The following is a 25,287-nucleotide window of genomic DNA, read 5'->3' as shown; positions in this document are numbered from 1 at the left end:
GCACTAGAATCTGTCACTCATCCAATGATAGAAATATTTCTAAAAAAACATAGCTGAGCCTTTTGATTGAAAAAATTAGAATATATCTGCTTTCCAGGATGGCCTCTGGTGCTCCCCTCCTCTCTGTTATGGAAAAGTGTTGGCTAATTATCAATGGGTTTGTTGAGTATTTGGGTTTGATTTCTGTCACCCGGTAGAAACAAAATTCTGTCTAAAATGTGGATTAAAAACTATTTATTTTTAAAACCTGGCTAAATGGAATGTCTGGGATACCTGATTTTTCCAGACACACAAGTTTGATAGTAAAAGTGTATTACTTCCTTTGTTCCCCCCCATGTGTGACTTCATGCTTTTTTCACAGCATTCCTTATGTATGGTACACAAAGTGTAGACCAAAACCAAGATATAGATTCAGGCTATTTTTATATATTATATAAATATATACAATATATAATAATTTATATATTTATATAATATATAAAAAGAGCCTGAATTTAGGCTCCCAAATGCCTTTCCTTCCCTACTTCAAATTGTCCATGTATGTTGTGCAGGCAGTCTGTTCCACAGGAATATAAAGTGCCTGCTAGCCTTGAGTGATTGATTTAATTACAGATTTCTGGATCAATAAGCAATTTAAATGAAGACATGACTAATATTAATGTTCAATATCTTTATTTTATTAGTATAGATGTTTATTTGTATTATACAATATAATAAGTTATATGTACAACATTAAACCAAATTATTAGAAATGACGCCTTTAGGCAAGATACACAGAAGCATTCTGTTTTATCCCTGTACATCTTTTGTATCACACAATAAAAAATTCTCTCTATACTAAATAAAATAATGTTAAATAGTCTCTGTGCACATTGGCACATTAATTTCAAGGGCTTAATGTTCCTGAAGGCTCAATAAAGAAACGATCACTGTCTGTCTTTATGGTAAGCACACAAGATGTTAATGTTAAATGGAACAATAAATGTCAGACCAGTCCTATAGTTGTAGGACAACACTGTAGTTATATAGTGGCATAAGAAAAATAGCAACTTTCCTTTTTATTAGGGATGGGCTCAAACTGCAGAATTCAGATCTTGCCTGAAATCCTGCCCCACTGAAGTCAACTGGGGTTTTGTTGTCTGTTTTTTAAATGTGCAAGTATTTTTTTTTAAGGAAGCAGCAAACTTCCTTTAAGGACAGAATTATGATTAAATTTGGCATTTGCAAACTAATTAAGGGAAGCATTTTTATAATTTCCATAGAAAAAGTAGGAAAAGAAGTTTTCAAAGAGAAACTCAAAGGATAATTAAATTAAGTAGCTCCCAGACTACACAAAATAAGTACTGAAAAGATCACCATTTAGCTTCTAATTTGCTGATATTAAACATTCAGCACATAATTATAGCCCCATCATAGATAAGTTCTGTATGCTCACTGGTGGAAAACTGGTTGTTAGTTTCAAGGATATGACTGATATTTTTATAACATATTAGCTCAGTCATTCAATTTGTAATTAAAAAAGTATTGCTTTGTAAGTCATGGAATTTGTTTTCATTTAGTAATAACTCTCACTGAAATCTGTCACCACACCATTGAGCAATGAACTGAACTGTAAATTAACCAGCTGGGTTGTTATCAGCTACTGGCTTCTGGCCTCTGCAATTATAGGTTTAAAAAACCCATTATAGCAAGAAAAATAGAGATTTGTTAACTTTTAAACAAATAAGTTGATAGGTTGCTGCTATAGACAATATCAAAATAAAGCTTCCATGGTTTGTTTAATCCTGTGATCTCTGTGTTCATGTTCATATCATATTTTTACAAGAGCACAGCTTTTCAACCACCACTTGATTTGCTACATTTTCTTCTTTTTCAAGTGTTTTACTGAATCTACCTTTTTTGTTCTTTTAGTCTTCTGCAGTTCTAGAGTATGCACCATTTTTGTTTGGAATGCCTCTGTTTGGAATACAACTTATGAAGCACAGACGTCATTAATACTGAAAAAGCAAAATGTCTTGTAATGCAATAGACAAGGGTTGGTTAAAAATACAGAGAATAGAAAAAATATTGTCCTTTTAACTGAAGAGCAATCACTGCCATCTTTCTTACCAGTATATACAGTCATTTGAAGCACTTGGATCATGTAGACTCCATTAGTAACTTTTTTCATACAGTATAATAAATTAATCTAAGCACTTCTCGATTCAACAAATCTGTAGTATGTATATAAGGAATGAAACTGGTTACAATTACATGTGTTAGAGCTGGTAGAAATATGTAAGCTTTATCTGTATTCCATGGTACTGTATCTAACTGTAGATTTTAAATTATTGAACAGAGCCCAAGGTGACAGAACTATCCTTAGACAGTAATTAAATGGGCTTTCTTCAAAGCCACAGATTGACCTGTACCTATACTTGTAAATTTTGTGGAAAATGGATATTAGTGTCCACTTACTATCAGTAACTGTTTAACAAAAGCCATTCTGTTTAATTAAATATTTCATGTTGAGCTTCTCAGAAGAATTTTTGCCCTTGTTTATTTTGTTGATGATAAATTCAGTTGCAAGTCTTGCCTCACTTTACTCTTTAGAGTCAATGTGAATAGTATATGAGAAAACCACCGATTCTTTTAAGTCTCTGTCCCATGTCTTTGAACCATTGCTCTTGGGATCAATGTTCTTGCACATCCTTTGGAAATGATGCTCACATCAGGATGTAACCACTGGTTCAGGTGAAGGCATCACTTGTGCCCACTCCAAAATATCTGCACACAAAGACTCAACAGCATCTAACCGTTCAATTTGCACTAGTTTGGTTAGAAGTTCTGGGATACTGTAGCCGGCTGTGCTGATGCGGTCGAAGAGTTGCATGCCATCTGTCATACCGCCTATTTCATCCCTCTTTAGGCCAAAGCTCTCAGCAAGGTGGCGCCATGTTTTCACAATAGCTTTTTCTGAGTTGTATGTTGAGCTGAGCATCCTGCTGGTCTTCTCCAGGCAATCAAATGGCAGCTCTGTGGGACTGAGACCTATGAAGTAAAAATTCTTAGAGTCAGAAGTTCTATATACAGATCTTGATGACTATTAGAAGTGTCCCTTGCTCAGTACTATAATATTATTATTAGCATAATCCTAAAATATTAAATAATAAGTACACCCCAAAAAATCATGAGAGTAACACACTGCCTGGTATTCAACTCTTTGGGTCACTCTCACATGAGTATTTTGACATGGGTAGGCCTAAATTAATAGCCCCAAATGACAGTATAAAATTGAAAAAGTCTTGAAAGAGAGAAAAAACTGAAACAGGAGACAGGATAAGAGAAAAGGATAAGAGAAGAATGCATGTGTGAATTTGGGTGGGAAATAATTAAGATAAGAACATAGAACATAAGAACAGCCATATTGGGTCAGACCAATCATCCATCTAGCCCAGTATCCTGTCTTCTGACATGGCCAATGCCAGGGGCTTCAGAGGGAATGAACAGCACCGGTAATCATCAAGTGATCCATTCACAGATCCCAGCAAACAAAGGCTTGGGACACTTCAGAGCATGGTTTTGCATCACTGCCCATCCAGACTAACAGCCATTGATGGACCTATCCTCCATGAACTTATCCAGTTTTTCTTTGAACTCTTTTATAGTCTTGGCCTTCAGAACATCCTCTGGCAAAGAGTTCCACAGGTTGACTGTACGTTGTGTGAAGAAATACTTCCTTTTGTTTGTTTTAAACCTGCTGTCTATTAATTTCATTTAGTGACCCCTAGTTCTTGTGTTATGAGGAGTAAATAACACTTCCTTATTTACTTTCTTCATACCAGTCATGATTTTATAGACCTCAATCATATCCCCCCTTAGACATCTCTTTTCTAAACTGAAAAATCCCAGTCTTATTAATCTCTCATCCTATAGAATTCTTAACTGAGTTGTGTATGGCTTTACTACTGTATCCCTTTCTCAGCTAATCCTGAAGTAGCTATCCCAATATATTGTAGATGTATCCCTAGTGAGCACTTCAATAGATGTAGCTAAGCATGTTTAGTACAAGAGTTTCATTTTGGCTTTGCAAACTGGCCAGCAGCCACCAGTTTTCAAATGGTACAAAATTCAGTTATTTAATGGCACAGAGTGTACTTTGCAGACAATAATCTCCTCCCACGGATGGCTCAGTGTTTGACTCTCCCCTGACTGAGACTCTCTCTGTCTCCGTAACTGGAAGATGGTCTTGCAGGGATGAGATGAGCACAGGTGGTACCATGATGCCTACTGCCTCCATGCATATAAATTCCTGCAAGAGTTTTATTGTTGAAGTACCTCCATAGGAGATCTTCGTCAGTATTAGCACTGATCATGTGGTTGAATGGATGCTCTTTGCTAGACAGTTTCTCCATCATACTAGATGTAGTACAGGAGACAGTATCAGCAACAAATAATTAAGCATCAATTTCTGAACACCTAGAAGATAATAAGGTGATAAGTAACAGCATGGAGTTGTCAAGAACAAATTGTGCCAAACCAATCTAATAGCTTTTTTAGGTAGGATAACAAGCCTTGTGGATGGTAGATGTGATATATCTTGACTGTAGTAAGGTTTTTGATACTGTCTTGCATGAGCGTCTCATAAACAAACTAGGGAAATGCAACCTAGATTGAGCTACTATAAGGTGGGTGCAGAACTGGTTGGAAAACCATTCCCAGAGAGCAGTTATCAGTGGTTCACAGTCAAGCTGGAAGGGCATATCAAGTGGGGTCCTGTAGGGATCAATTCTGGGTCTGGTTCTGTTCAATATCTTCATCAATGATTTAGATAATGACATACAGAATACACTTATAAAGTTTTTGGACGATATCATGCTGGGAGGAATTGATGTGCTTTGCAGGATAGGGTTATAATTCAAAATGATCTGGACAAACTGGAGAAATGGTCTGAAGTAAATAGGATGAACTTCAATAAGGACAAATGCAAAGTACTCCTTTTAGGAAGGAACAATCACTTACACATACAAAATGGGAAATGACTGCCTAGGAAGGAGTACTGCAGAAAGGGATCTGGGGGCATAGTGGATCACAAGCTAAATATGAGACAGCAGTGTAACACTACCAAAAAAAAAAAAAAAGCGAACATCATTCTGGGATGTATTAGCAGGAGTGTTGTAAGCAAGACATGAGAAGTAATTCTTCCACTCTACTCTGTGCTTGACAAGACCTCAGCTGGAGTATTGTGTCCAGTTCTGGGTGCCACGTCTGAGGAAAGATGTGGACAAATTGGAGAAAGTCCAGGGAACAGCAACAAAAGTTATTAAAGATCTAGAAAACCAGACCTTTGAGGGAAGATTGAAAACATTGGATTTGTTTAGTCTGGAGAAGAGAGGCGTGATGAGGGACATAACAGTTTTCAAGTACATAAAAGTTGTTACAAGGAGGAGGGAGAAAGATTGTGCTCCTTAACTTCTGAGACTAGGAGAAGAGGCAATGAGCTTAAATTACAGCAAGGGAGGTTTAGGTTGGACATTAGGAAAAATGTCCCACCTGTCAAGGTAATTAAGCACTGGAACAAATTGCCTTGGGAGATTGTGGAATCTCCGTCATTCCTGAAAGGTGGTTAGACAAACACTTATCAGAATTGGTCTAGTTATTACATAGTCCTGCCACAAGTGCAGGGCACTGGACTAGATGACCTGTCAAGGTCCCTTCCAGTCCTACATTTCTATGATTCTGACTTTTGTATTTACCCCTCTTTAATTGATTTGGAGACTGATAGAGCTTTTTCCATTTCAAATTTAATACCAATGGTCTTGTGGGAGTTGGGATTGCACTGAGCCATAGAACACACAGAAAAAGAGAGAATTAAATAAGATTATGTACTCTTTGATGCAGTGAAATGAATCCATGTCCACTGTGCCTAGGTAACACAGGTAATCAGGTGCTAAATCAAATTAAACCCTTAAAAACTGTCCAACTTGGAAACTTCTGTTTTCAGGATGTGGTGGCAGAGCGGAGTAGGGCTTGAAGAAGTTGAGAGCTGAAATACAAATCTGATCCTTCCCAAATCTTAATTTTAAACTTATCAGAACATATTTTAATCAGTTTATGTTCATCCAATTTACTTAAATAACTAATACAAATTATACAATTTATAATTTACCCCAAATGTGGATTATCTCTTTGTAGACCATTTTTTGACAGTTATGAAGGCAAAAGGAAATACATTCCATAGCCAGTAGTTAAGATCTAATTCTATACAGTCAGTTTATATGTATTGTGACAAAGTTCCTCCTCTACCTTGGTGGGTCCTGCGCTTATTGGCAGATTTGCTCACCTCAGTGATCTTCCTCACAGTCTGGGTCAGCTCCTTCTGTGTCTGATCAGGAGTTGGGAGGTTTGGGGGGAACCCTGGGCCCACCATCTACTCTGGGTTCCAGCCCAGGGCCCTGTGGATTGCAGCTGTCTATAGTACCTCCTATAACAGCTGCATGACAGCTGCAACTCCCTGTGTTACTTCCCCATGGCCTCCTTCAAACACCTTCTTTATTCTCGCCACAGGACCTTCCTCCTGGTGTCTGATAATGCTTGTACTCCTTAGTCCTCCAGCAGCACAGCCTCTCACTCTCAGCTCCTTGTGCCTCTTGCTCCCAGCTCCTCACACGCACTTCCTCTCCTCTGGCTCCCCCATCCCTGACTAGAGTGAGCTCTTTTTTAAACCTAGGTGCCCTGATTAGCCTGCCTTGATTGGCTGCAGGTGATCTAATCAGCCTGTCTGACTGAATTGGTCTAGCAGGTTCCTGATTACTCTAGTGCAGACCCTGCTCTGGTCACTCAGGGAACAGAAAACTACTCATCCAGTGACCAGTATATTTGCCCTCTACCAGACTCCTGTACCCCACTGGTCTGGGTCTGTCACAGTATTTTGTTCACACTCACCTTCAGCAACACCACATACGTTGGCATACACATCAAGTATCTTTTTCCTTCGACTTTGAATCTAAAGGGAGCAGCAACAAAACATATTTTAAAGACTAGTATCTTGTTATTTCTTCAGTCGCATGAGGAGATAATTACTAGGCAAACAGAGGCACCAGACACACAATGCAACCTCTTGATGTGCTCTCTAGAGGCTCCTCTTCGAAGATGCTCAACACACTGCCTTAGCACAGGAGGCCTCCAAGGACCTCTTCTGAAGAGTCATAGATGAGTAGGATAAGTGTAAATGAGTTAAGAGTAAAAATATTTTTCGGCTTTCACTTTCCACTGTCTGAGATCTCACTTTATCTGGATCCCAGTGTCATGTAATTTGGATTAATGAACTTTCTGCTTTAAGTGTTTTAGTATTTAATTTCCCTTTATAGAACCTGCCCAAGGGAGAGAGTAAACTAAATACTATAGCTGGGGGCCCCAAATTGTTAGGTACACAGGACTGGACCAGCTGTGATGAATTAATTCTCTACTTGCAGGAATTGTTGCTGGTTGGCATTAGGGATCCATTATGCCAGTTGGAACATTTTCAATTAAATGTATTTTTTTTTTTGCCAAAATATGCTCTTTTGTCAAAGCTGAAGCAGAGACATCTTGATTTAAGGGTTTCTGGGGTCCAGGGCTCTCTGATCACTTCTGATGAGAGAGACATGAATTGACCTGACCGTTTCAATCTGAAACCAGATGTTTTAACACAGTTCTATTTTGCACAAACATTGAAAAGGTTTTGTTTTTGTTCCAATGCCAAATGAAAACAATTGTAAAACCTTGAAAGTTGTCAGAATACAGAATTGTTGTCTTCCAGCCAGCTCTAGCTAGGAGCAAGCTATTAGAAAAATTCTCTTTATCATGGGACTCAAGCACTTGGTTCACAAACTCACCAGTTGTCAAAAATGTATTTAGAAAACACCCTGAGAAAAGCCTGCTTGAGCTTCTGGGTTTCTGGGACGATCTTGTCTGGTTTGTTTTCACTGGCCTATTAAAGCCCAGGAACATCAACCAGTTGGATTTCTATGCCTGTGGTCGTGGACTCCCAGTGGACCGCTGCTCATTTGACCTGTCGTGTAGACACATCAGGTCTGCAGGTATTTTGAACATAATGAGATGGGAAGACAGCTATTGAATGTATTTTACATATTCTTGGTGTTATTTATCTCATAATAAAAACTTGCAAGTTTGGGGTTTTCTAAGTGCAGTAACTGTTGTGCATTTGGAGTAGCCGTTTTATAAATATATCAGGAGCTCACTTTCTTTTTTCATAAGGGATTTTTAGAGTTCCTCTTAAAGCATCTTGGATCCCCCATTTTCTCTCTCCATTCGGGATCCTCCCTTCTGTGCTGATTGTCTCTGGGGCAGAAAGAGACTAACACCTCCCTCCCAAGTTCAGCGAGAGGGATGCCAGAGGCTGTCTTCTTTTCCAAAGGCTGAGGTTGCTGATTCTGCACTGTGCTTAGCCCACAAGCAAATGACTACATTTGTGTTTTGATCTTGGCTCCTCTGTGTGGTAACTCATTGCATAATATTTTTTTAAAACAGGAAGGAACAGTCCAGAGTAAGGCGAAGAGCCGCCAAATCTAGCTTTATATAATTCTCTATATTTTTCTACCTTTCTCTCTAGCTGTCCATATCCTCACTCAACACCCATTGAGCTCTATGATCTATCTTATAAATACTATTTCATCTGCACCCCCCAAGTATTTTATTGCTCTTCCAAGGAATGGAACTTGGTTTGGTCCTAAAATCCGAGGCATGGAAGCTGAGAGTCTCAGCACAAATTGTATTTCCATCAAAGACCTTGTTTTATGCTTGTTAATAGGTCTCAAGTCATCATAACTGTATTCCAGGGAAGAGGTCTAGGATAAGAGATCTATCTATGTTTTAGACAAGATTATAAGCCAAAGAAAAGCTTCTGAGGCTGTATCTACTGTATATACAGTCTTTAGAGCCTTTTCTTATGACATTGCCACTTGGTCTGAGAACCTGTGTACCAGATTTCAACTCAATGTGAAGTATAGCTAGACAATGGTGCCTAGAGTCTGATGATGTGTGCACTAGAAATACCTAAGGACAGATAACAAAAATTCATACATAGGGTTAATGATATTTTTCAGCTGCTTTTAGCTTTGCTTTTAGAAAGTTATGAGGATCTCCCATGGGGCTAAAATGTCCCATGTCTGGTCTCAGTGGCAAAATGAGCTATTTTGGAAAGTTTTGAGCTAAATCATCTCAGCCAACTATGCAAGTGTGAAAAGATACTTTTCAAAGTTTTTTTTTTTTAAGTTTCTTTTTCAGTCTTGGATAACCAAAAATGGTTGATGCTACAAACTTCTATCTTGGCCTGACTGACTTCATTGTGGTTGGTATAGTATTTTTAAAGCTATGAAAGTATAAAACATATCCGTATGAATATGTGCATTTTCTTTTTTAGTATGCTTTAATGTTAACATGGGTTAGAAAGTTTGGTATGTGCTGAAGCACCTTACGTATGTCTTTATATACCCTTAGCTGCCTTTAAATTCACTGTGAGGGAGCCAGCCAGCTGGAAGGAATGTATGCCACAAGTAGAGAAACCAACCAGTGAGATGGCGCAGGTGTAGTTTTTGCAATATTGGCGCCACCTTCAATGTGATTCTTGTATCTTTGAAAAATAAACAGGAAAACTAAGTACAAAAAATAATATTACTGAAACATGAAGGTGTAGAAATGAGCATGTTGTGCTTAAGCACATAAGTCAGGAAATTCAGAAGTTAAGGTTCCCACTATAACACTAGGCTAGCCCATTGTCCATATAGTCATGTTCCTACAGCAACATGAATGGTGCTCTTTTGAACACTGTACATTTTATGGTATAAATTTTAACAAAAAGTCAATAATACAGTAAGGCATGCATTTAAACAGAAAAACCAAGACTCAAATTTTCTTTCTTGATTTGCTGGTTTAAATGCATGCCTTACTGTATTATTGATTTTTTTGTTAAAATTTATATCATAAAATGTACAGTGTTCAAAAGAGTAGAATTAATATTGCTGTAGGAAACTTCCTTTTGAATTTCCTGACTTTTGGGTGCTTAGTTTCTCAGCCATTAACAGTGCATTTTATATGCACACACACAGCATTTTTGGCATGTTGAAGAAATATTATATGCTGTCTTTATAGATGAGATTGTCAGACAATTTCTTATTACCTTGCAAAAATTTCCTGTAGATTAGTTTGATCTGCATTGTGATTCATTGTTTCATTGTGGTGATGATTTGTGCATGTATTTAAAAAAAAAAAAGCTATCAAAATACTTCTCCATTTTCAGTTTTGAAAAAAGCCTTACCCCAGTTGATTTGTTATTTGTAGAAGATTTGTCCCTGGTGAGATGAACTAAAGATAACAAGCACAGGTCTGGGGTCCCTTGTTTATCAACAGCAGCTTCTTCATCACTGTCCATGCTTCGGCTTAAAAGTTGTTCATTCTCAGAAGATGCATCATTTTCACTGAAAAATTATGGGTAAGGTTATGGCAATGCAGCCTTTGATAGTATGAATCCAGTTCTGTCTTTTCTTCTATCTTAGAGGCAATGGAATAATTTTTTTATTTAAAAAATGTCTATCCTGAGGGATCATATAATTAAAGCTTGATCCTGCATTTGAAGATGTATGTGCAACTGTCTCTATTTAAGTTACACAGTCATGAATACCTGTGTGAGAACAAGAAGGAGACCTTATAAAGGGTTTTTTAAAAATATGTTTCTTTACTCAGGGCCAAATTCTAGCTCTTTCTGACTTTACCTTTGTCTACACTCTGAGCTAGGAGTGTGATTCCAAGCTTGCATTCATGTTCTTGTGCTAGCCTGATGACAGCTAGCATGAATATAAATAATAGCGTAGCCGTGGTAGCCTGGGCAGTGGCAGCACGTACCCAGGCTGCCCATGATATTGTGGCATTTATACTCTCTTCTCATTCCCCTATTATGACTATGTGTTGGCAAGCTGGGAATCACCCCCTAGCTTTGTAGTGTAGACGTAGCCTTTGTGGTGTGGTACCAAGCTCCTTGTGTCATCTAACTGGGCTTAGCAGCCAGGGAGAGCTCAGAGAATCCTAAAGGCGAATGGAGCTGTAGCCAATTATTTCATATAATCATTTAATTGTGTTCTGAATTAACCACAGCAATAGAGATGTAATCAATGCGTGATAAATAGATTTAGGCATAGTATAGGAATAAGAAGGGTAGTATTATAAGGGTAGAAGGTTGACAAACATTTATGAGAAACAGTGTGTATTAGGTAGGTAAGCAAAGTGAGGCTGTAATGCAGGCCCTACAGGCTGCGGCTGGTACGATTTTAGGTTAGCTGCATTAGGCCTTAGGCCTAAAAGAAGGGTTGACATAATCCAGTGACCCAGGAATAATCCTGTACCAGTAATGTTACAAGATTACTATAAAGAATGTGACAATGAGTGATGTTTGGGGAAATATGCCGCAATGTACCTTTCAGGACTGCAAGGCACCCAATCGTAACAGCATAAACAATTCTGCAGCAACTGCAGGTTGCCATGGGGCCTTGTTGATGTAAATGCTAATGCAAATAAGGGGAACTAAGAGACTAGCCTTTGAAAAGCGGGGCACCCCAAATTTTATGGGGTTTGGAAGTCCTGATAAGGACAAAGGAGTTGGAACTTTCATGCATATGTATAGGGGTTATGAGTGTGAGTGTAACTCAGCATAAAAGGAGTTCATCAGCATGAACAGGGAGGAAGAATCCATCAAGAGACCCTCCACAAATGACCATTTACTGAGAGATCCACCTAGCTTGGTGGTACCCTTGGAGATGTGAGTATGAGAGCATTTATGCTGGACACCTTTTGGTATTGCTACATGTTCATTTATATATCTGTAACGGTGGCATTGATTATCTGTGTAGTAAGGTTTTTAATACCAGGAAGCTTAATAACTTGTGAATGCTGTTGTGGTCCCTGCTATTGTTCCTTGTGTGCTCTGAGAGCCTCCAGACCAAATGACATTTCTAATGGTGATTCTCGCTCTGCTAATTCTAATACTGTAGCAGCCCTTAGGGAGCACAAAAATTTGACCCAGGTTACTATGGTTTAAGAGACCATAGGCAATATCAACCCATCAATAATGTAAAGGCTACTAACCTGTGTGACTTTGTGCCATCTAGAAGCTGAGCAATAAAGTTAGGGATAAAGTGCTTTTTTGATGTGTGGAGCAGGAAATATGTTCTCCCGTGCTGGCTGATAGGCAACGGGGAGAAGATTAATGAAGAGCACGTACCTGAAAACCACACTTCTGGCACACACTACCAAAATGAAGCTGTCAGGAAAGACAACAGAGCCCCGTAGGGAGATGGGATGAAGGAATGATCAGCCCTCCCCCCAGCTAGCATCTGCCATCCTATTGTAGAAGTTAGAGATTGAAAATACTTAAGTCATCTAGTCTTTCCCCTGCTGCTGCAAGATTGTTAGTACATTTTCAACTCCCAGGTCTAGCTTTAAAAAACTCAAGCAATGGGGCTTCTGGCACTTCCCTTGGCAGAATGTTCCTCATTCTATCAGATCTCTCCATCAGGAAGCTTTTAGCCTATTTTCCCTTTGTCTTAATTGCATCTCCTTTTTTCTTGTTGTATTCCCTTGTGCCAGTCTAAATAATTCCTTTGCCTCAAGTATCTGGAAATAGTTATGGTCCTTTTCCACCTTAACCAAGCTAAAATCATGTTTTTTTTTCACATACCTTTTAACAGTCTTAACTGGAGTTGCTGTCAGTTTTTCAAACTCCTCTTTCTCTGAGAAAATCACAACATTTTCTGCAGATCAAAAAATAAAGATATTCAATTGGCAGAGAGATTGCAAATGTGTGTTTTGCCTCACTAGCTTCGTCAGCTGGCAATCTTACTACAAACTTAAATCTCCCTGAATTCTTCTACACTTTTAATTTCTAGCACAGGATTAAGTGCAATTTTGGTGGTACAGAAACTTTTTTTGCATATTCCTTTACTAAATGGAATTGGAGTTTAAATGCTTACAAAGGGGAATTGCACAGGAAGATGGATTAAGGGAGTTTAAGCCCTGTGTTATCTGGTGTGGAGAAAATGGAAACTATAAAACAGCTCAAACCTTGTACATCTGTCTTCTCTTCTTGCATATTGGCTTGGGCTTCGACTGTTTTTACTGAATGGCTTGTGCAACAGGCTAGAATATAAAGAATGTAACTTATTAATAGTCATTCTCAGCAGTTGTCTGGAGATAGCATTTTGCAACTGGAATTTCTTACACCACACAATTACCTTGACCAGAAGGTTTTGTTTTCACAATGTAAAACATGATGATCAAGACAATGGCAATAGCCATTATGAATATAGTAGACATGGCAATTATTAGAGCAGTAGCCAGATGCCCTTGTCCTGAAAGATCTGCTGGAGACACAAATAAATAGTTTATTGTAAAGGAGCCATTACTGAAAACAAAGAATGTTGATCAGCTTGAGATCTGCACTAAACTTAATCCCTAGTTCACTTCTTTATTTTCTTAAAACTTGATTAATTTATTTGAACTGCAGCTTTGCCGGATGAAACACTGCAGAACTTTGCTCTTACGCTTCAAAAGCCAACCAATATACAGAATTTTACAAATCAGTGTAGTTTGTTCTACAATAGTTCTTAATAATGACAACAAATACAAGACCATGTAGTCCTGCAGAGATGAAAGAAGCTATAATGTCCTCTAATATTAAAAGAAATTATGTATGAAGAGGAAAATATATTATGCTCTTCCAAATATCTTGTGAAATTTTCAATGTTTCAATATGAAGAAATATGAGCTACCAAAATTTGACCTCTTTCATATTTCAGTTTTTATAAATTATATACACAAACTTTCATTAAATTTTGATAATGCTTTGCCTTATGCTTTGCTTATTCTAAAAAAAAAGTTTTGAAAATAAAATATGCGGATGAAATTTCTTTGGTAATTTGCTTTTCTCCCACTGTTATTCTGCTCCTGAAAGAATGAGGTTTGTCATTGTTACTAACAAGTGAAAACAGTACGCTGAAATTTATGTCGGCTATAAATTATAACAGGCTTGTAGGCCCAGTTTTGCCCATGGTTGTACTCACAACTGGCTTCAGTGGGCTCTTTGTGTGCGCACATCTAAAGATAGGATTTGGCTTTTTCTAAGACAGAAAGTGGTGTTCCTCTGTATCATAACATGTGGTATTGCAGTTAATTGTGTGTAACTGTGAACAGCTGTCAGCTCTCAACCCTGAGTGAAAATTGGACATTCTCTTAATTGTAAAATCAGTTATTTAGCTTTCCTTTATAGAACAATGAAACAAGTCAGTAAAACAACCAAATGTGTAATTTCTTTTCATAGACCTACACCAACATACAAAGTGGGTGTATAGCTGGTACTGTTCCATCAGTGTGAACATGTTTAAAATTCTTCTGTTGAAAGATTTATCAAAAGTGCAGGTGAAAACTCTAATGTGTTTAGTTCGATTTGTGTTGGTTTGTATGGATTATAAAACCTGTCTGATGCCATTTTTACAGATGCTTTTCTGGGATGAAACCACTGCTTAAAAATAAATGATAAAACTTTAAAATTATTAAAAATGTGATGGGAAGCCCAAAAAAAGGATCTTAAAACAAGGAAAAATTCAATCATCAGAATAGGAGCTGCTGTTGTCTAGACAATATATCTTTGGGACCGCCCACGAAGAAGGAATTACAGTCGTACGTTTTGAAAAATGGAATAATTGATAAATGATTCTAATTGTTTCTTATCAGAGCAACATCTGGAAGAAAGTACAAGGCTGTTCTAGTTATGAAATCTGAGTATAGGGCTATTGACAAATAAGTCATTCTAGCACCTAGTGTCTTTATGCTAAGGAGATAGGCTCAGTAAATATTGCCAAAATGAACCGTTAGGCTAGGTGCTCATAACAACCAGCTAAAACCTGCAAGCAATCAGCTTTAGTTGGATAATTTTATAAAATAATGTGACATCTGTAACTGGATATCATGTTAGCAGCCTGACAACTGGCTGGAAGCATGAGCAAGGTCTGGACAGTGTCTGCCCAACAATGAAAATATACAGTATAGTCCCTAAAAAATAACACCCAATGGTAATGTACGCATTCAGAAGAGCGTTGTTCCTACCACTAATCCCTCAGGCAAGGCACAAAGAAGCAGACTAAGGTCTAAACTGACCTATGGCAACTGTGGCTGACTGCTTACTTCAGTAGGATTCAAGCCAAAGCAGTTTCTGACAGCCCAACAACAGACAGTAAGCACATCAAAGAATACTATGATCAATGCTACTGAATGCTGAAAAATGAAATAAAACTGAAAGTAAACTGAATTAGCAGAACTGAATAGCGCATAATTCGCATTCACTAGATTATCCTCTGTGGTATGGTACGCTCGATAACCTGACTGGAATTCTCAAACAAGTCTAACATTTATATCTGAATAGAAATAAGTTAATAAAATCAGGATGAAAATGAGGCATCAGCAAAGAATTTTTAAAGAACCAACGTCAAAGAGATTCATTATTCCTCAGATAAACAGTGCCATGAAAAGTAAATGCTCCCTCAGCAGTGAAGTGGGAAAGGGATTCAAAGACACATGATCTTGCGCTCAAGCAAAAATATCGTGTGTGTAATATCAGAGAGAAGAACTGAAAGCCAATAATGATAATAAATAACTTTAAAGTTGACTTCTATGCTATCTCACAATGTCTGGAACTCATTCATGAAATAAATTTATCATAGGGGTAACTGCATCCGTCCTTACTTCAGAAAGAGTATCTGAATATTTTAACATATAGTTTCCATGCTTCAGAAAGACTGTTTGATCATGTTGATGTCATTTTGCTTCAAGGGGTTTTTAATGCCCTCAAAAGAGAGGTAAGAAAAGGGAGAAGTGCAAGCCACAATCTGCAAAAGAATTGTTATACTTGCTTTTCTAACACAGATTTCGCACGTAGCATTGACAGAAGATAAAATAAGGTAGGTAAGATCAGAGATGAAAATCAGAGGCAATAAGCTAGGATCTAAAAAGCTGTGTAAGGTTATAGAAAATGATAAATACTTCAAAGCGTGTGGGAAGCTGAATTAAAAATGAGAATAAAATGTCTGGAAACATCACAAAACCAGACACACAATGGTCAGCTTTGGTAATTTTTTATTAGTTGTTTTTCCCTCCCACTATGTATGCAGTGTTCTTATTTTCATGTATTTTTGACAAACCAAAAATAATATTATAGAACTGTTTGTTTAGTCCACAAAGAGACCGGCCAGATAGTTACATTAAATTTTCACATCTCTGGCCAGTCTCTGCTAGGGCATAATGACATTTCCTTGTTGCTAGAAATAATGAGCTAAATTAATTGCTGGCATAAATCAGTACAACTCAGTTGAAGTCCCTCTCCACTGAAGTAATAATATTGATTGATCCAGGAATAAGAAATCATTGTAAATTATTATTATTTTTAATGATTCTTCAAATGTGGGAAAATAGTGCAAAGCAAATTTTACAGGACGTGTTTTCAGCTCAATAGTATGTTATACCAGCTGATACTGTATTCTGAAGAAATAGCTGCTGAATAAAAGTAGGGAAGCTTTTCTTACCTTTGTGTGCATGCTGAAAAGGTGAGAGTGTGTTTGTGCCAGAGGTACTTGGGAAAATGGCTGAAACACCAGAGGTCATGCCAGCACCTGCAATAGTAACAAAATTGCCATAAATTTCCCTGATTACCTTGTGAAGTTTCAGCCATGTCTTGACCTAGTCAGAGTAAGCAGAGCACTCACTTAGTTTCATTGAATTTCCCATTCATTAAAAAATAATCCACAGAGCCACTTTTATGTTCTGTAATGTCAACAATCCCCAAGTACATTTCTGGCATTTTGAAAAATGTATTTAGTATATATTTTTGCATAGGACTTGAAGGAATTTTCAAAGCCCCACTGACTGGTTTATTAACCTGTATAAAGACAAAATGTTCTATGATATGCACAGGGCCAGATTTGGTCAATAGGTTCCCCTCGCGTGAACTTGGAGCAGAATGTCTGCCAGGAGTGAGTCAAAGTGACGCAAGTCACTCACAACCCCTTTTCCATTATGGAGTCTGGAGCTGGATAGTGCAACCCCCAGTATAGGAAGGTCATCTAGGAGATTCATCAAATGAGTGCCTCTCTCAGGCAGCCTCCATCAGTGAGATTTCTGTAGAGCCTTGATTAGTATTTAAAGCTACATTGTCCCAGTGGAGACTCTAGGGCAGATGGCAAACAGTACTGCAGAATGCCTTCCCCTTGGTGAAACTGCATAGGGAGTATGCATATTTTTTGCAGCCTGGCAGGACAACATGCATCATATGATTCTGCCAGCTAGAATCCATCATCTGGAAAAAACTGTAAATCATCATTGTTACGAGACACAACCCTTAAATCTATTGTAGAAAACAATTAGCAATGACAGAGAGATGGATAACTTAATAGGTTCTCTTCCCTACCAAGTTTCTATGGTTAATTACAAAAAAAAATAGTATTTTTTTTTAAATTCAGCTGTGAGGCAATACATGTGCTATGTTTTCAGAATGAAAAATCAGGTCACAAACTGGGGCAAAATACCAATCCTGCAAGCTTCTTTTGACTCTAGGCAGAGACAGAAACAGTGGGAACTAAGCCTGAAGCTAGGAATACTCTGATTCTTCACATTTACCTTGTGGAGTAAAAGGCAAGTATTAGTGAGTTAATTCCTCTAAATCTAAAGGTTCTGTATGGCTAGTCTGTGTTTGTGGAGGCATGGGGGGTAATATAATCATCAAAGACCTAGTCTGACAAATTCACTCCACAGCTGAAAAATGACTAATGCTATTCTGCTGTTCTGGGAAATGTGGTAAGGAATTTCAGGGTCTTGGCCCATCACTTAAGGTCAACAGGAAATTAAGCTGTCTGGTAGGGTATGAAAAATGTCTAATGGTCTATGAAGTAAAGAAATATACATGATCTTTAAATAAAAAAAATGTTTTTTAGAAAATGAAAAAATATTACCCAATATAAAATGTTACTGTGTGTTTGGAATGATAAACACATACTTTTAACTTGGCACAAAGAATACAGTGCAGATGACTTTAAAAGATTTTCTTTTCCTGTAACAATGGCAAAACACCTTCCAAACCTCATTTGTTGGTATGGAAGAAAATACTATTTATTACACTTTCATTTTTTATATTGAAACAGCACTTATTTCTATCGAATTTTAAATATACTGGTATGTTAACTAAGGCACTTTCAATGCTATGTAGGTAAAATAATTACATCTGTTTAATCTTTAAAATGTGTATATTGGAAGATAGCCCTTCGTCTGCAGAAGCCTTAGCAACCAGACTGATGACTAAGAACCCCGTTCTGTTCATGGGATGCTTGTGAATTACGGTGCATAAATAATAGAACTAAGTCCTATTTAGTCCTTACTTAGGCAAAACTTTCATTGACTCAGTTTCTCATTTGTTTAAATATGAGTTTTGCCTGAAAAAGGACTTTAGGGTTTGACTCATAGGCATTACAGATGGAAAAGACCCACTAGGTCACCTAGAGAGACAAGGTGGGGGAGGTAATATCTTTTATTGAACCAGTGTTTATTAGTGAGAGAGACAAGCTTTCGAGCTTACACAGAGCTCTTCTTCAAGGTTGTCTATCTCATCAACAGACATTGGTCCAATGTTTGTCTGATATCCTGGGACAACAGCTACAACAACACTACATAGTAAGTGATCTAATCTATCTGTCTACCAGTGCAGGATTGGTCCCTTTATGTTGTAGTGCTTTGTCAAGTCTACATTTAAATATCTCAGATGGGGATCTTTTACCATGTTTCTTGGAAAACTATATTCATAGTATGAAATTGCTCCCAAAAAGTAAGTTTTTATTTGTTATTTAGCCTACTTTTTTCTTTTTTTTTAGTTCCCCGCTCCCCTTAATTTCTAAAGCTGCAGAATGACCACCTGTTTATACTGTGACCTCTGGTCACTTCTCTGTGACAGACCTGGTCCAAAGAGAAGTTAGGTCTAAGCAGTTAAAACACCCTTTGCTGTTAGACCATTCTAACTATTAAAATGAAGTTAGTTTCTATATGAAATGGAGATTAAGGATAAACACTCCCTTAATTTCTCTACTGTTGTGCTAGTTCTTTGCACAGAACTGAATTTTACCCTCTGTGATCTTTATCTATTTATTTCTTCATCACAGTTTGATAGTGGCAGACTTAAGTCAATGTTCAGCCTATGGAATGGGCCGGAAACAATTGTGATGCCACACAATTCTTGCAGGCTGCACCAGGTCAACAATAGCTATTCTTACCCAGCAGATTAATTAACCCAGGCAAATAATATGCTGCTTTGTCTGCTTTTAGATAATCCAACAAGCTCTAGCTCGTCCTTCTTTGTTTAGTTGAGTTCAAGCATGTATTTATTCAACTGTTTCGGTTTTGCTTGAGCACGCTTTCAGGCACTCTTATATTGTTAACAGTTTATTATTCCTCCTTGAAAAGGAGCAGCAGTCAGGGTGTAGAACACGATTGCCCAACTAAAAGACCAGGAGATGCTATTAGAGCCATTTCTGCATTTCATACCATTACTTTCCTACTTCAAACTGAGAGAGAGATCCTACCCTGTCCTACATCAGCATGTTGAGGAGTCCTCCGTTCACTCTGAGTCCGGTCTCAGGCTCAGAGTTCAGTTCATGTAGGATCAGAATGCTTGAACAAGAATTTTCTTATGGTGTACCTAGGAATGGGACTGATTGGTTGTTTTTTTTTTTTTGTAGTAAATGTCATAATGAACTCCACCTTGATGCTACAACAGAGTTGTCTTTGAAATATACTTATGTAAGTGTTAGTGATCACATACATTTTAAGCCTGATAGCAAATTTAATAATTTGGCAGATTTTATTATGAGCTAAGATTTTACTTTGGATGTGGTTTTGAAGACTATGCCAAATAATGCACCTGCATTAAAAGGTGAACTGAAAACTGCCAGGTTTTGAAGGTCTTTTGTTAATTATGCTACCAGCTTATGTCAGCTTTCGGTGGATAAAAGGGAAAAAAAACCTTATTAGTTTTCACTCTTTTCCCAACCAACAATACATCAAGACTATGAAAGTCTAGTTTGTACCCAGACCATGTTCTAATTCTGGTTCCAATGCAGATGATGTCACTTACATTATCTCTAAAGATTTAGATATAGTTCAGGCAGTGACATTCAAAGTGCATGTTGCACCACATGTGGAAATCACTCTATTCTGGCCATGAAAAAAAGGCTGAAATCCAGTTGTATGGCAGAACACTTTACATTCTTAGGCACCGGTATGTAATACCTTTGGAATGTAATAAAGACACCCGCTAGCAGTGCTATATCATTAAGGGTTTGTCAGCTTTTCCATTATAAACCTTGTTATTTAGGGAGGTTATAATCTGGCCATCAAAGTTTTCTCTGGACTCAGACTCTGCCTTCAGTCTTATTTTTCAAAAATGTATTAAAAATAATTTTGATTGTTTTGAGAATAATTGCATTTGTTTTCACATCTTAATGTGCTTTTGTAACTCAAAAACAGCTTTCACTTTTTAATCGCTATGTAGCCAGTCATTTGTCCATAATACAGATGAGGTGCTGTGTTTTAAAGTAACTTTTTTGCTTCTTTTCCTTTTAAAGGATAGTAGTTCTGCGCACAGCAGGACTATTACGATTATTTGTACTAGCAAGCCCAATTCACAATAAAGAACACTACTGCACTCATTGGATGGCAGGCACAGGGGGGAGGTTTGTGGACATGTTTCCCAGATAATATTTATGGCTTTTGATAATGTGACATACAAATGGAAAAGCACATTTAGTGAAGTGGTGGATACTGAAATGAACTGTACAAGGAGGAATATCCTGCATGGATTTTAAAAGTTATTATGTGTATTTGAACTGAACGCAGTCTGGTTTTAGATGTCCTCATGGATGTGCAGATTGAAAAGAAAAAAGTTGGCCAATATTTAAAATGTATAATAAGGCACATTCTGAATATCGCCCCTAAAACAGAAACTTGTATGAACATGAATAAAATGTCAATGCCAGTGACCAGTTTTGAAGTTATGTGGGTTTATCTGTTTGTTTTCCTTCTCTTTTCTGTCTCTCACTTCCTTTTCCTTCGCCCCCCTTTCTGTGTTTTGTCTCTCGTATTCCCTCCCCATCTAATTCCTTCTTTTCCTGTATCTAGTGACTACCTTCTTCAAATTTTCTCCTTTTCTCTGTGTGTCTTTCTCTCCTCATTGCTTTTCCTCAGATCTCCACACTATCCGTTCATGCTATATATTTCTTCCTCCAGTTTTCCGTCTCCCTATTTGTTATCCTCTGGCTCCCTACTCCTACCTGCTTCCCTCCTATCTGTTACCCTAATATTTTCTCCCGCTACTTCACTTTTCTTTCCTAAGTTCCACTCACCTTCTCTTCCCTTTTCATCATCATCTTGTCTCCCCTCCCTTGCAAAGATTTCCCCTTGCAATGTCAACCAAGATCTGTGCCTCTATAGGCCAGTCAAGAGGATCCATGCAATATATAGGCTGGGCATGGTGCTACCCAGCAGCAAAGATCAGATGACCCTTTTACTCCTCAGTGTAGCTATTTGGAGTGGTGGTGAGAGAACAGCAGCTCCTGCTGCTGGCCAGTGCAAGGGGACCCTGCTGCTGAGATAGAAGTGTCAGCAGCAGCAAAGCTGGCAGGACACTAAGTTGGTATGTAACTTCTTGGGTGTTCTTGAAGCATACTGCTCTAGGCAAACACCAACAAGATTGCCATAGCTTCTTCACAGTATACATAACACACAGTGTAAAAATTCGTGCATTTACAGTACCTGACAGTGTCACAGCAACTCTGTAAATAGTGTGTATTTAAAATTGTCTTTGTAAAACTATCTGTTAGTGGAATGAATAGCAATGTATACTCATTAGAACGTACTGCCTTCAGAACTGTTAATGTAGGGGCTGTGAGGGGAGCAGAAGTACGATAAAATAGAAAAAATAATGGTAACTCAGAATATGGTTTGGACTGAAATCTAGTCTGGTGAAAGGCATGAAGGTGTGAAATCTGTAACTGGCCCTGAGCAAGGCACCTTGAATCAAGACGACAAGTGTAAATCTAGTCCTATGTATAGAACTAGCTATCTGGTAAACACAGGCCAGAATTTTCAAAGAGTAACTTCATATTTAGGCACCTACATACGTGGTCTGTAAGAGATGCAGTTCCCAAATGGGAGCTGCAGCATCTGTTGAAATTAGTCCATTTATTTTGGTGCCTAATATTAGCCTGTCAAATTTGGAAATGTTGCCTAACCACACACTGAGATTAAATAAAAATCACTAACTAAGAGGAAGAATCTCCCAGGCAATAGAATTTCACCTTAAATTGGAGAAGATTGCTAATAGTAAAAATGGCATTTGTGAGGTGTGCAATAATAGTATCATTTGCAGAAATACTGTCAAAGAGATACTGGGGGCCCAACCTAGTGCTTATTGAAATCCATGTCAGAGTTCCCGTTGTCTTCAGTGGTCATGCGATCAGGCCCATTGTGAAATAATTTAGCTCCCAAATATGAGCCTTTTAAAGCTGTAATAATTTGGCAATATACATCCAAACATTTACATTAGCTCTTGCCAAACTTGTAAGTAGCCGCTGGTGTTAAGACCCACAAAAGTAGAGTGACCAGACAGCAAGTGTGAAAAATCGGGACATGGAGTTGGGGGTAATAGGCACCTATATAAGATAAAGTCTCAAATATTGGGACTGTCCCTATAAAATCAGGACATATGGGCACCCTACACAAAAGGAAACTTTTTGTGCTGTTGTGTTCTCTGCTACCCTTTCAAGTAATGATGTAACTTTTCTCTTGTGTTTTTGATTAGGTGGCTGTGACTGGGTGTCCCTCCTACACAAGCCCAGGAGGAGTGAAGGTAGAAAGCTGGGCCAATTAACTCAGGCTGCACCTGGAGGAGGAGTCAGGGAGCAGGGGTTGATTAAACGAGGCTTAGCTGGGCAGGAAAAAGAGGGGCCTATATAAAGCCCAGGAGCTGAGAGCAGAAAGGGGCTGCAGGGAGGTAGTCTGCAGTCACTCCCTGGGTGAAGGGAGGTGTGTTGGTACTGTAAAGGGTATTCCACAGTTACTCCTTGGGAGGAGGGAGTTGGGAGGCTGGCAAACCCAAAGAGGGGAGAATCCAGAAAGTACGAGAAGGCTTGGGGGAAGGCACCAAGGAATAGGAGTGCTGACCTTGGCTACTGACTGGAGGAACCCTGAACTGGAACCTGGAGTAGAGAGTGGGCCTGGGTTCCCTTACCAGTCACTGGGGACATGGCACAGGCTAGGCTGAGGACAGTGGACTGCCTGGGATGATTTATTCTGGAAAGATTTTGTTATGCCTCCCTGGAAGTGGGAGCCATATTGAGGGGGCAGGCAGGGTCATGAAGGGGAGGCTGCAGTTGCTGGAGCAAGAGGTTTGTAAGGTGAGAGGATGACAGAAGAGACACCACCTGAGGCGGGCACAACATCTGGCAAAGCTAATGGCCAGGACGGCTGGGAAAAGGCACTATGAGTGGTGAGTGCACCCTGTGACAGTGCTCTCTTGAGGGAGCAGAGGTGGTGATTATTCTAGGCCAGGGCTTCTCAAACTGGAGGTCGGGACCCCTCAGGGGGTTGTGAGGTTCTTACATGAAGATTCATGAGCTGTCAGCCTCCACCCCTGTCATAACTTTCCTACTCAGATCTGAACCTTAGAGTTCAGAACATGAGAAGCTAGCATGAAACCTCCAAACTTAATTACCAGCTTGGATCTGATATCGCTGCCACCAGCCAGAAAATTCCAGTGTCTGGCTCACTCTGGTCTCCCCAAAACCTTCCCTGGGGGACTCCAAAACTCAGATGCCCTGAGTCTCACCACAAAGGGAAATAACCCACTTCCCTTCCCCCTCTTTACCTCCTCCCAGATTTCCCCACCCTGGGTACTCTAGGATATTCCCTGCTTCAAGTCCTTGAAACACAAGTACCGAGAGATCAAATCTCTCTCCCCCCTCACCCAGAGGGTATGCAAAGTCAGGCTTAGTAAATCTAACACAAAGAGATTTTCCCCCTCCCTTCGTTTCTTAGCCTTAACCAGTGAAAAAACTCAAACAGATCTTAAAAAGAAAGAAAAAGACATAACAATGGTCTCTGTATCAAGATGACAATATACAGGGTCAATTGCTTAAAAGAAAAAATGAATAAACAGCTTATCCAAAAAGAATACAATTTAAAACATTCCAGCAACTACACACATGTAAATACAAAAAAACAATATAAACCTATTGTCTTACTATCCTTGTACTTACAACTTGGAAACAGAAGATTAGAAAGCCTGGAGATAGACAGATCACTCTCCGAGCTGAGAGGGTCACCGAACCAAGACAAAGAACTCACACCCAAACTTCCGTCCACCCAGTTTTGAAAGTATTTTGTCTCCTGATTGGTCCTCTGGTCAGGTGTTGTTTGTTAACCCTTTCCAGGTGAAAGAGACATTAACCCTTAGCTATCTGTTTATGACAACCCCAAACCCTGCTTTTCCGCCAGCATTTATAATGGTGTTAAACACATTTTTATATACTTTTAATGTGTGTGGGGGGGTGTCGCACTCAGAGGCTTGCTATGTGACAGGGGTCACCAGTGCAAAAGTTTGAGAACCACTGTGAATCTAGGCTATGTGGCCTTGGTTTGGCACTTCATTTGCATGTGTTGTATTTTGATTTTGGATTTTATAACTGTTGTAATTGTTATGTGGCACTTATAATTTATAGGTATCTGCCCTGTGAATTAAACTCTGTATGTGGGGTCTAACATCTCTTTTGCTGTGCAAAATGAAGGGGATAAAAAGAGCTGAAATTCTACTATAATGGTTCCAAAAGTGTGAGATGGAGGAGAATGGTCCCAAAATGACATTAATCTCCTAGTCTTGCTATAAGACCTTGGAAGCCCTTCTACTGAAAGGGGGCAAAGCTGTGGCAGCCCCCTAGAATTTCTCACTGTCACTCATGTGAAAAAACAGTGGCATCATGGCTTCTGAATGAGCTATGAGACTAGGAGCTGGTGTTCCATGGGCAGCATGAAAAGGATGGCCCTATCAAAGGATGACACAAGATCTACACAGTTGGAACAAAGTTTTCCCATGTATCATCAGGCTCCAGGCAATTGAGCAGGCATTCTTTTTTGTTGGCCCTCAAATCTCTCCCTCTGAGGTTTTGTCTAGAA

The 25,287-nt window shown here is 38.7% G+C and overlaps 1 protein-coding gene across 1 annotated transcript in view; it reads right to left on the bottom strand.

Annotated features, from left to right (window-relative positions):
* Positions 1 to 2,576: 2,576 nt before the first annotated feature.
* EDAR (ectodysplasin A receptor) overlaps positions 2,577 to 25,287 on the bottom strand; it is a 41,384-nt gene continuing 18,673 nt past the window's right edge. Inside the window, exons 5-11 of the mRNA XM_030551677.1 lie at positions 16,605 to 16,691; positions 13,263 to 13,388; positions 13,093 to 13,167; positions 12,710 to 12,782; positions 10,298 to 10,457; positions 6,925 to 6,985; positions 2,577 to 3,030 (exon numbers count right to left, since the gene is read on the bottom strand). Coding sequence (XP_030407537.1) covers positions 2,711 to 3,030; positions 6,925 to 6,985; positions 10,298 to 10,457; positions 12,710 to 12,782; positions 13,093 to 13,167; positions 13,263 to 13,388; positions 16,605 to 16,691 — 902 coding nt within the window. The 3' untranslated portion in view covers positions 2,577 to 2,710. The remainder of the gene's footprint in view (positions 3,031 to 6,924; positions 6,986 to 10,297; positions 10,458 to 12,709; positions 12,783 to 13,092; positions 13,168 to 13,262; positions 13,389 to 16,604; positions 16,692 to 25,287) is intronic.

The sequence above is a fragment of the Gopherus evgoodei genome, chromosome 1 (genome assembly GCF_007399415.2).
Source record: "Gopherus evgoodei ecotype Sinaloan lineage chromosome 1, rGopEvg1_v1.p, whole genome shotgun sequence".
In the NCBI taxonomy this organism is placed as follows: domain Eukaryota; kingdom Metazoa; phylum Chordata; order Testudines; family Testudinidae; genus Gopherus; species Gopherus evgoodei.
Note: the sequence above shows the minus strand (reverse complement) of the source record. Positions and strands in the feature narration are given on the sequence as shown.